This window comes from Ovis aries, chromosome 12 (genome assembly GCF_016772045.2).
Source record: "Ovis aries strain OAR_USU_Benz2616 breed Rambouillet chromosome 12, ARS-UI_Ramb_v3.0, whole genome shotgun sequence".
Lineage (NCBI taxonomy): Eukaryota > Metazoa > Chordata > Mammalia > Artiodactyla > Bovidae > Ovis > Ovis aries.
The window spans coordinates 18,204,623-18,217,121 of record NC_056065.1 but is presented as its reverse complement, the minus strand read 5'-3'; the positions used below and the strand labels follow the sequence as shown (position 1 = coordinate 18,217,121).

The 12,499-nt window shown below is 39.5% G+C and overlaps 1 protein-coding gene across 1 annotated transcript in view; it reads left to right on the top strand.

Annotated features, from left to right (window-relative positions):
• Nucleotides 1–12,499, top strand: part of USH2A (usherin) — a 983,289-nt gene that overhangs the window by 881,743 nt on the left and 89,047 nt on the right. The window contains exon 63 of the mRNA XM_060396021.1: nt 9,176–9,403. Within this exon, the coding sequence (XP_060252004.1) occupies nt 9,176–9,403 (228 nt within the window). The remainder of the gene's footprint in view (nt 1–9,175; nt 9,404–12,499) is intronic.

The following is a 12,499-nucleotide window of genomic DNA, read 5'->3' as shown; positions in this document are numbered from 1 at the left end:
ATTGTGTCACTCCCTTGCTAAAAGACCTTCAATAATTTTCCATTGAAATTAGCATCAGGCTCTGACTCTTGGCTTAAAAGATGCACACCGTCTAGCACCTGCTCATCATTTTGACTGTACCTTGGGCTGTTCTCCTTCTCACTCACACCCACACTCACACTAGCTTTTCTCTGTCAGCAAAACTCCCAAGCTCATCCTTCTGCCTGAAAGTTTCTCCCCTGGTTCTTCACATGGTTTCTTCCGCAGTCTAAAGAAATTTCTAAATGAAATGTCTTCAAGGATTTTCACCCACCCTTCTTAAGCCAAGACTCACTCTCCCCACCACCTAAATCTAAACACTAGTTCATCGCTCTACTTATTCCCTTCATAATTTGCCACAATTTTTGACCCTGTCTCTCCATTTTGTTTATAGATGGCCCATTTTTTCTCATTTTAATATAAGACTCAGGAGGGTACTGTTTCATCTCTTTTGTTTTCTGCTGTGTCCTCAGAGCTTAGGGGGGTGTCAAGTACACGGGAAGCCTTCACTAGATGTTTTTAATCAAGGATTGAATAAATATAAGGCTGGCTGGAATGAATGAAATTTGGTTCAATGTAGTTTAGTACCCTTTTACTATAAAATAGATTGCCAGGTCATTGAGTATGCACATTTTTAATTTTGATAGATCTGAAGAACTGCTTTTTAATATTTAGTGTGACTGATTTGCCACTTTAAAATTTAATTATCACAAATTTTTTCCTCTTCTCTTTTGAAAAATGAGCCATTTCAAACTGTTCTTTTCCTCTCTCAGTGTTTTTATGGTACCTGAGGTATCATCGTTCACTTTGTAAGAACCCTAGCTTTTGCTTTACAGGCTAAATTGATAGAGCCCATTTGTCTATAAAGAAAACTTCTGTGAATTGAATGTTATTTTTGCATTGGCCCCTCATTACAAAATGAATGATGTACTTCAATGAGATAAAAGAAATACCACACACACCCCTAGTTTTTCACATATCATTCTTCTCTGAACATAAATATTTGTGAAAGTAAAGACAGGAAAGTATACTACATGGCACTAACACATGAATACTCTAAGCTAAACATTTTAAATTTGTAATTTTTATAACAAACTCCTGACTAATCAATTATATGACAATACATGTCAGCAACTACTTAATGGGAGGATATGCATTTATACTTTCTTAAAATCTTTCCAGTTGAACCCTCTGACATTAGTTAGAACCCAGAACTAGGAATTCCCTAGTAGCTCAGCTGATAAAGAATCCACCAGCAATGCAGGAGACCGTGGTTCGATTTCTGGATTGGGAAGATTCCTGGAAAAGGGATAGGGTACCCACTCCAGTATTCTTGGACTTCCCTGGTGGCTCAGCTGGTAATGAATCTGCCTCCAATGCAGGAGACCTGGGTTTGATCCCTGGGTTGGGAAGATTCCCTGGAGAAGGGAACAGCTACCCATTCCAGAATTCTTGCCTGGAGAATTCCATGGACTGTATAGTTCATGGGGTCCCAAATACTTGGACATGACTGAGGAACTTTTTCACTTTTCATTCCTATTGTTTATACATTTGAATTAGTTTCATTTTACTTTGTGGTAATCAGCAGTATCCCTAAACTTTTCCAGTTGATTCTAGCTGTTTGATATGTACAGGGTATAAGGGTATGGATGGTTCAAGACAAATGTGTCCCTGCTACCAACAGAAACCACAGACCCAGGTACATGCGATCCTGACAGGAAGTCAAAACACAAGACAGTATAATTGGCTTCAATTCAGTCCAGTTGTCATAATCCCCACCTGGACTACAAGCGCTGCGTAAAGAGTAATTTGAAATTTTGAAGTGGAGCAAACATTCAATACATTAAAAAAAATCTTATTCCCAAGATTATCATGTTTCAATTTATAGGAGCAGAAACTTTGTCTCTTAAGATTATGAGCTGAACAAGGCACATATTTGGCGTTATCATACACAGTTGAAGAATAATGGCTTCGACCTCTTTGTATATCTGCCATAGTCGCTTATGTATATTATCTGTGACGATGAGCATTTTTATGTCAACATTATTTAGTTTCTAATTGTAAGTTTACTATTTATAGCATATCTATTTTTTCTTTTTTTCCATTAAAGTATTGATTTATAACATGTTAGTTTCAGGTGTGCAGAAAAGTGATTCAGATATGATGTATGTGTGTTCTTTTCAGATTCGTTTCCCTTATAGGTTATTGAAAATATTAAGTAGAGTTTTCTGTGCTATACAGTAGGTCCTTGGTGTGTATCTGTTTTGTATATATAGTATGTATATTTTAATCCAAACTCCTAAATTACCCTTATTGTTTATTTTATATATAGTAGTTTGTATATGATAATCACAGACTCCTAATTTATCTCCCTGGTCCCCCCTTTCCACTTTAATAGCTATAAGTTTATTTCCTATGTCTGCAAGTTTATCTATGTTTTTTTATGAGTTGATTTGTATCATTTTTTAATATTCCACATGTAAGCAATGTATTTGTCTTTCCCTAGCTGACTTAATTCACTTAGTATGATAAACTCTAGGTTCATCCATGTTGCTGCAAAATCGAATTCCTAAGAAAGCACTCTACTACCTTTTACATATGAAAAATCTATACATTTTGGCTGAATAATAATTAAATTAATTATTTCATCTAAACAGATTTATTATTTTACCAGCCACTAACCATGACCTGTACTATAACAGGGTAAAATTTTCAAGTTCTTCCATCATTCCTTCAAATGATGGAGTTCTTTACTTATTTATAACTATAATTATTTCTTAAAATTTTCTCTCACGTTGCTGATTGTTTCCTATGAAATATGGTCCAAAAACTTTAGGGTGACATTCCACAATCCCTTCCAGTCATACCATCCTCTTCCCTGCCTTACTCCCCACTATTGCCCTATCTCCACAACTCTTTGGCTCATTCAACTCTTAGCTCTTTCCCAAACGTATCCTGCAGTTTTTCTTTTATTTCCTCCAATCCTACACACATTTTCATCTACTCAAACTTTACATCTTTCCCGTCTTATATCAGATGCCAATGAGGTTTTCCCTAATGGCTTACCTCCTCCTTTCCCAACTAGAAGTATCCCCTCAATAATTCCCTGATTTTCCTGGCACTCAGTTATAGCATTTACTACACTCTGATTTGTGTGTATCTGTATGCATTGTTGATATGCTCTATTAGATTATAAGCTCCTAAGAATCAGAAGCCTGTCCTATCCATCTTGTATCCCCCACACCACTTTGCAGTCTTGTACCAGATGCCCCAAAGCACTGAAAGAATTGAAAGCAGCTCCTGGCCCACAATGCTAACTGTTTCCGCTGACCGTTTCAGGACCTCTGTCATGCCACTAAGCAATGCTGCCTAAGAAACACACTGTTCACGTGCGTGACAGTAGACCATGACCTAAAGGGTATTTTCTTCTGCCTTTCTTATACTGTCTATCTGCTCCTTGGAAGAAAAGCTATGACAAACCTAAATAACATATTAAAAAGGAGAGACATTACTTTGTCAACAAAGATTTGTATGGTCAAAGCTCTGGTTTTTCCAGTAGTCATGTATGGGTGTGAGAGTTGAACCATAAAGAAAGCTGAGTGCTGAAGAATTGATGCTTTTGAACTGTGGTGTTGGAGAAGAGTCTTGAGAGTCCTTTGGACTGCAAGGAGATCCAACCAGTCCATCCTAAAGGAGATCAATCCTGAATATTCATTAGAAGGACTGATGCTGATGCTGAGACTCCAGTACTTTGGCCACCTGATGCAAAGAGCTGACTCATTAGAAAAGACTCTGATGCTGGGAAAGATTGAAGGCAGGAGGAGAAGGGGATGACAGAGGATGAGATGGTTGCATGGCATCACCAAATCTATGGACATGAGTTTGAGCAAACTCTGGTAGTTGGTGATGGACAGGGGAGCCTGGCATGCTGCAGTCCATGGGGTCACAAAGAGTCAGACACAACTGAGTGACTGAACTGAACTGAGCTGATCTTAGATTCTGGAGCAACTCTACATGTATTTATGTGTCATCAAAAAATGTCTTCTTTATCCCACCAACCAAGAGATCTGTAGGCAGAGATGGCACCCATAATGTCAGGGGATGTGTGAAATCAGTGGAAATTTTCTTACTGTATTAACGTTTTGCAGTCTTGGAAATCCATGCTTAGATAACCATGAATAAGCATTCAAGGTTGATATTTGGTGATGGGTGATAGATCATTTCTGTATTAAGACTGATTTGATTTTTACAAAATAAGTACTAGATATAAATTATATTGCTGAGCTTTTGAAGAACTCAAAAATTAAATTCATGAATGGAAAGAAATATAGACTGATAACAACTCAAATTATCTGGCTTTCAGAGATCTAGAAAAATATCTTGTGTTGATTTTTTAATGCACTAAACTGTATACAAGTCATCCAGTTGATTGGATGTACTCTGCTCAAAGCCATGAATTTCAAGTGATGCTAAATGAGAACTTTTTCTATTTCTCATGCGTCAGTTGTAACTAAGCCAGAAGCTTCTCAATAACCATTCCTTTATTTTATCATTATGACAACGTAACTATAACTTTTGATAAAACCGAGAAGCAGTATCCAAGTGGTTCAGCTGAAGTTAATATATTTATACTTATAGAAGTTAATATATTTAGATCTAGATTTCTCTGAAGCTCTCTACAAAAAAAAAAAAAGCATACTTTTGATATGATATATTCTCTGGCTCTTGACATTCATGAGAATTAAGGAGGCAAGGAAATATCCTACAACCAGGTAAAGACTGATAAACCAAAAGTCACCCCTTTAAATGAGGAGCCCAAGATAAGGGGTAAAGGCAGAAGAAACCTCATTGGCTGAGAATAAAGTTTAAGGTCACCAGAAAGATTGGGCTTCCCAGGTGGTGCTAGTGGTAATGAACCCTGCCAACACAGGGGAGGTAAAAGACACAGGTTCGATCCCTGGGTCAGGAAGATCCCCTAGAGAAGGGCATGGCAACCCACTCCAGTATTCTTGCCTGGAAAATCTCATGGACAGAAGAGTCTGGTGTGCTATAGCCTATAGGTTTGCAAAGAGTCAGACACGATTGAAGTGACTTAGACTTAGCAGGAAGATTAACCCTTTCCAGAATATAATAAGCACACATAAGACTTGATGAGCACAGCAGTGCCCAGACATCACTGCTCTAGTTCATTGCCAGGAGCAGAATAAAAAGAGTCTTTAGGGCCAAGGAAAATGGGTTCAATGAAAATGCACCTTAAAGACCAGAGGGAAGGCTCTGGAAACTGCTGGATCATCAGATCAATAGACTCAAAGATGACTAAGTTAGGTTGCTTTATGCAGTTTAAACATTTGTGCAGGGAGTCTCCCCATGCAGCCTTTTATTGACAGCTACAGATCAATGGTAATTTTTGATCATTTTCAACCTACATAAACCTATTGACCCCATGGCCACCTTTGGGGCACTTCAAGTCATCAAAAATAATCAGAGGAGATGGTGTAAAATTGTCAGGCTGGCAAAGACTCCAAGTAGTTTCATGTGCCCCAGGAGCAGAGTTGAGAGGTTAAAATGTAGTTCAAATTGCCCGCAGAACCTCAACTGGCAGAGTGTTCCAGAGAGTCTTGTCTTATGTCTCATAAAAGGACTCACTGATTTGTACCCAGATGCTGTTGTTGTTGCTTAGTCGCTCAGTCGTATCTGCCTACTCTGTGGCCCCATGGACTGTAGCCCACCAGGCTCCTCTGTCCATGGGATTTGCCAGGCACGAATACTGCAGTGGGTTGCCATTTCCTTTTCCAGGGCATCTTTCTGAGCCAGGGATTGAACCCCCTCTCCTGCAGTGGCAGGCAGATTCTTTACTGCTGAGCCATCAGGGAAACCCATCCAGATGCTGACTCTCATGCCTATTTGATTAAGAACAAAAAGCGTTAAGTCTCATGGAAAGTATTAAGTTGCAGAGAACAGATTATTTCTGTTTTCCTTTACTGAGTCATTCTTTTCATCTGCTGCCTAATGGAAGTGGTTAAGACACTTCTAGAATTTTTAAAAATAGGTACATTATGTGGATGTAAACATGGACGGGGGCAAAAACAAAAGGGCAGCAGGTATAAGTTGGTAGCCCAGAGGTCAGGAGTAACAAAAACATGTATATCTAAAAAAAAAACAAGAAACAAAAAAAAAAAAAAAAAAATCAGTAGGACTGGAAAGGGAAATAAAATGACAACAATGGAGAGAAAAAAGGAAGAGCCTTGAATTAAGATTATCTCCAGAGGGAAGGAGGAAAGGAGCAGCAGAGGAGAAGAAGGAAGGAAGATGGTTTTTAATAAGGGCTTTTCCGAAAGTAAGGAAAGGAACCCCAAGCATGTAAGATCCACAGGGCTCAAGCAAATATTCTGAATTTAAGAAAAATCACAAGTAACTAAATAAATAGGCAAGACACAACCCAACCTACAGAGATTTTATAGTGCCCAGATTTTATAGTAAGATTCCAAACTAGGGAACTCTGAGGTTAGAAATCCATTCAGGGAAGAATGACATAAATGATTTCCTGAAACGTCTGTTGGTATTGAGATTTGGTTATTACCACAGGATATATTTATAAGGATTGTCCTTTCATTTTTAAGTTTTCTTTATTTTTTATATAAACTTTACTAAGTACTGACAAAAAGCGTGGCTGCCACTGAGGTTTATTTAAAGCATGTGTGTGTGTGTGAATGTGTGTGTGTATTGTACCTTTGTGGAAATAACAAGTTAACATAATACAGGAGTTTGTCATCAGTATAAATTTATGATATAAAAATTCTCCTTCATGTTTCCTTTATGTTTATGATATGTGATTATTTCTATTTTTTTAAGACGATATAGAGATCAAATTAAGTAAAACAACCACTGTAATCACCTTTTGTAGGAGTCTACTTATAAAAATTTCTGTGTCAGGCATGCATAAACTTCAGCTCAAGACCTGCAGGTCATATTTCCACATTAGATAGTGGAGGTTTTGAGGCCGCAGCGTTTTCAGTACTTCTGCTTTTAAGGATCTGGCTATAAATGTTTATTAAAAGAATCTATAATGAAATCAGTTTTGTTATTTTTTAAATGGTTGCCTGGAGTGTGTTGGATGACTGAACGTCGGTTGTTAATCATTGAGCACTCTCGGTACCAAAAGTGTTTGATAGTATTGCCATCTAGGGGCTGAATGGAATTCTCAGCTCTGAAATAAACTGTAATTGAGCAGGTGCTGCTATTGACAATATACATATGTTTTTGCTTTATAGCCCACATGCTTTTCATGTTTCTTATGACAAAAGGATCTCTAAATGTCCCCCAGCAGCCTACCTTTTTTTATATATATAATCTGTTAGAGGTGATTACTATTTGCTTTGGAGCTGATGCTTTTTTGGCATCTATTACCGAATATTCTGAACAAAGAATTGTTCTTTTTTGCATTATTAATCTTGCCCATGTTTGCCCTATTTCCACAGAAAAGGAATCATTTATCAGAAAAGAATGTTTGTAATCGGGACTTGTAGCATCTTCAGCTTTAATATTCATTATGGTCATTCTAGTTCTGTGCTATATTTATCCAAAAGGCCAATCCAATGTTGTTGGAGAAATAAGTTTTAAATATTTATGATCTAACTTTTAATATTTCAAAAAAGAGAAATTAGTATTTCTGTAAAATTTGTTTCAGAGTCTGGTCGCTTAGCAAATGTTTAAATATTAAAAGATTTCAAGAGGTTAGCGTGTAATATCATAATAGGACCTTATTGAAACAGGAAAATTGACTTTACAAGTTTTTGATAAGTAAAGGAAATTATATTTCCTCTGCTTGTGTTCAACACATAATAAACATTAACTCATACAAACTTACAAAACTTATCACCAAGGATGTGGGGAAATGGTGTCAAAAATGATTTCTACAGTGTTTTGGTTTTGTCTGACCAGGTTTTTTTGGAAAAGTGGTTCAGTTGGATTTGTTTCAGAATTATTCTAGATTCTACTCAAAATGTTATTTGGATGCCCTCAGAAAGAATTTCCATACACATGACTTTGGTTCTCTCTGGAACCTACTCTCAGAAATAACTTCCTCTTCTTCATCTCACGTTCCTCCTCCTGTGCCCACCAAGAAAAGACAATTGGAGACTATCTGTCACATTTAAGCATCAAATAAACCAAAGCTGACCTCATGCACCATTAAGTGTAAATATCCTACTAAACCAGTAAAAAGTACCTTGCGATTATCCACACCCAATAGGTACACAACAGAAAGAGTCTGTGGGTGTGTGTTTACCTATACACACATTACTGGTCACTTGCAGACATAATTTCTGTCTGTAAGCAGGTATTTCCATCCAGCCCAATCCTAAGGAAACAGCACCTTAGGATTCTTGGCAGTTTAATTAAGCAAAATATGGTATATGCTGGTCTCCAAGCAGAGGATAACTCATTGTGCCATCCTTCTTTTTTTAATTTTAAATTAACAAAAACCAAACACTCAAAACCTAGCTAACAATTATTTTTGGTAAATTTAATAGTTTTAGTTAGCACGTTTTTAACAAATGAGATTTTCACACTGATATTAATAGTAGACTGCTCTCTGGATGTTTGTGCATTTATAGTTCAATTGGTGGTTGTTTTCTTGTGTTTATTTTATTGCCTTTGTAAAATGTATATGCATACCAAGAGAATGAAAGAGGATACTGGAGAGATGGGGAGAGTTTTCTATATAACCAGATAGTTTTGGGGTTTAAAGAGAGAGAAATAGGGTTGCTGTGGTTCAATTTCTAGACCCCTAAGATTATCCCATTCCCTGCCTTGCACCTTGGTACCACTGATTTCCATCATAATCTGGATGCGACACTGACCTGAAACATCTTAGATTTTTGTATTGTTGTAATTATATATCACATCCCTTGGGTTGCAAGCTCTGGAAAAGCAAAGATCCTATCTGCTACGAGATGTGTATGTATGAAATCACACAACATTAGGTAATACATTTAGCGTGTGAACAACAAGAAAACACCATATTGTTTTCTTAATAATTCAAAGCTCTGCTGTGCTCTTTGTGCTGCCAGGGTTGAGATACCTTGTCCAGAGAATGACCTTCTAGCCACTGGTAGCAATTTTCCAAAAGGAGACTAACCTGTTCATTTTCTTCCAGGGAACCAGCTATCAAGCCCACCTGTTTGGTTTGGAACCCTTCACCACGTATCACGTCGGTGTTGTGGCCACAAACCAGGCCGGAGAAGTTTCAAGCCCCTGGACTCTGGTTCAGACCCTCGAATCTTCCCCCAGTGGGCTGAGCAACTTCACAGTGGAGCAGAAAGAGAATGGGCGGGCATTGCTGCTGCAGTGGTCAGAGCCTGCGAGAACCAATGGTGTGATTAAGGTAAAGTCTACCCTGGATATGTGGTCATGTTTGGTGTTCTCCAGATAAATAGATGAGCCCTGACATGCCATCAGGTCACTGCGGGAACACTCCCTTCACAGTCTGGTTAATTCTTCCCAATAGCTCCTCCAGGCGCTTGATCATAGATCAGAGAAAACTAGCTCACATGTGTCATGCTTCCTGTGAACCCGACACTGGCTAAGTACTCTCCATGGATTATCTCATTTAATCCTCACATCAGCCTTATGCGATAGGTATCATTAAATCTCACCAGGCACATAAAAGCTAAATCATTGTCCAAGGCTAAATAGCATTGCGATGATCAAACTGGGATTTGAAGCTAGGAAGTCACACCAGAACTGAACTCCAAATGACTGTGTTCCTACTACGTCCTGAATGGTCCTGCCCAGCCCTTTGCTCAAGCTTTCTCTAATATGCACTTTGAATGGAGCTCACTCAGCAGGAAACAGGAAGCCCCACATGTCTGCTAAGTCCCCAATGTCCCTGTGTGGCCAGGAGATGCAGTCTTGTTAATGTCACATATAACCCAGGCTTCACCAGTCTGTGAGCCCAAATGAGGTTGCATTTCCACTATTACCCAAGTTAGGATGCTTTGAACCATCACCCACATGAGAAACAGCCTCATCTCCCTTCCGATTTTCTTCCACAGTGGTAGTGGCAACTCAGCTGTCCACTTATTACTGCCTCAGCCCGTAGTCTTCTCTGGCCCTGGACCACTACTCAGGCCCTCACCAACTGCCTTGTACAGGCTGGGGCTGCAGAATTTCCATCCGCTACACCTCTCATAGACACTCTGCCTCTCCTTGACCACTGTCTCTCAAGGTGGCAAAGACTTCCCCACGAAATCCATAGAGAACAGCTGAGACTCAGCTTTGCCTTTGAGTAAAGCTTCCCTGAAACCCCTACGAGGAGGATGCCGGCAGGAAATTACCTACGGGAGTGACTTAGAGCCATAACTAGAGCTCGCAGCCCAGGCCCGCTCTCATGGGCCTCCCTGAAGGCTGCCTCGCTGCCTGGTGTGCTGGCTGCTTCTCTGCCCACCTCCAGGCCTACTGCAGGCAACTAGCAACTGCTTTCTCCCAGCCCCCAGTGTGTGACACAGCCAGACTTCACCAACTCTGGGACAGGAGGCCTGAGCCTTAGGAACCATGGCTTTGCAATCCAAGCCACAGCACTAAGGTTCCCAGCAGAAAGAAGAGTTTCTTTTCTCACACCCATCAAGGCACCCCTGATTATGAGTATTTGCTTCCTGTCCCAGCGTCTGCCTTTTCCTAGAATGATTGACAATAAAAATATCTCCTTCTTATACCTGCATTTGCATTTTGCCAAATATTTATTGAGCTTCTACTAAGTGCCAGGCAATTATTCAAGAGTGAACAAGACGGCCACGGTTCCTCCTGTTATAGACTTTACGTATGTGTATGTGGGTGTCAAACAAAAAGCTAGTACACAGATAGACCAGAGATCTTCAGAGAGTGGTGAACAGAACTAGCAAATTAAACAGAATAATGTAATAATTCCTACTCATTCTTGAGAATGGATGATCATTTGAACTGAGTTGACATTTGAGCTGAGCCCTGAATGATAAGACAGACGCAGTCGTGTGAAGATGTGAGAACAGGAAACGCAGGACCTGAAGCCAGGGATGCACTTGGTGTCTTCACATCAGCGAAAGAAAGCCAGTGTGGTTGAAACAATGGCTGGGGGAGGTGGGGGAGGGGATAGAATACTAGAAGAGACTCAGGGGATCAGTAGGGAGTGGATGGTGTACAACCTTGTGGTCTGTGATCAGGAGCTTAGAATTCTGAGTACAGTGAAAAATTATGGAAGTGTTTAGGCAAAAGAATAGCTCAATCAAATTTATATTTTTTAAAATCACTCTGGCTCCTAGGTAGAAAGTGGGCTATAAGACCAGTGCTGTTTGGAGTCTGTTAAGAATTCAGAGTGGAATTGACTGTGGGTTGAATCCCAGTGGAAGTTGTGAAGGCAGAGAAATGTGGGTGGATTGGGAATGCATTGAGAAGGTAGAGATGATGATATTTGTTCATGGGCTAAATGTGACATGTGAAGAAAAAGGAATATTTCTGAATGACTTACAGGTTTTGGTTTTGAGTCCGTAACCAGAAAGGTAAGGCTGGAAGATGTGCAGGTCTAGGGAGACAAGTAGGCAGGTGGAGGTACAAGTCTCGAACTCTCTCATGAGTGCTTCATGAAGATATATATATTTGGAATTCATGAGCAGATGGGTAATGTTCAAACCCAAAGTCCTAGAGCAGATCAGCTATGGAGAGACTATAGCTGGAGATGAAGAGAGCCTGGAATCAAGCCCTGGGGAATACAAAAACTTGGAGGTCAACAAAAATTTGGAGGGCAAGAGAAAGGAGAGGATCTGGCAAGGCAAGTGAGGGAGGAAAAATAGATGAGTGGGATATTCCAAAAGGGAAGAGAAAATGTGCCAAATGGTATAGAGAGATAAGTAAAAGAGGACAGAGATATGACCCTGTATTTGGAAACCAAGAGGTCATTGTGATCTTGACAAGAAAATCAAGTGGTAAAATGGGAAACCTGATCGGATGTTTTGAGGAAATAGGATAGCAACTCCTCAAAGAAGTGTAGATGGAAAGAAAAGCAGAGAAATGGAGCATGAGCCAGGGGACTATGGTGTCAAGAAATTTTCTTCAAAAATCAATGAAAGATACTAGAGTACATTTAAATGCTAATGGAAGTAACTCAGTAGAGGGAGATAAACCAGTGATGCAAAAAATAATGAGAGTAATTGTGAGAATGAAATCTATATGAAGGAGAGGGGCATGGGATCCAGGGCCCAGGTGGTCTTTGTGGGGGCAGAAATACTTTATCCATAACAAAAGGAAGGGAGGCAAATAGCGTATGTCTAGATTCACATGCATATGGTGGTGATGATATATAATGGGAGAACATTCCTTTCTGACTGCCTCTAGTTTCCTCAGTCAAACATGGGGTCATGTCAACAACAGGAGAGGTTGCCCATTAGTAGGGAAAGGAGAGACATGAAATAATCACTTTGGAAAATGAGAGAGTAAGCATATGGTTCTA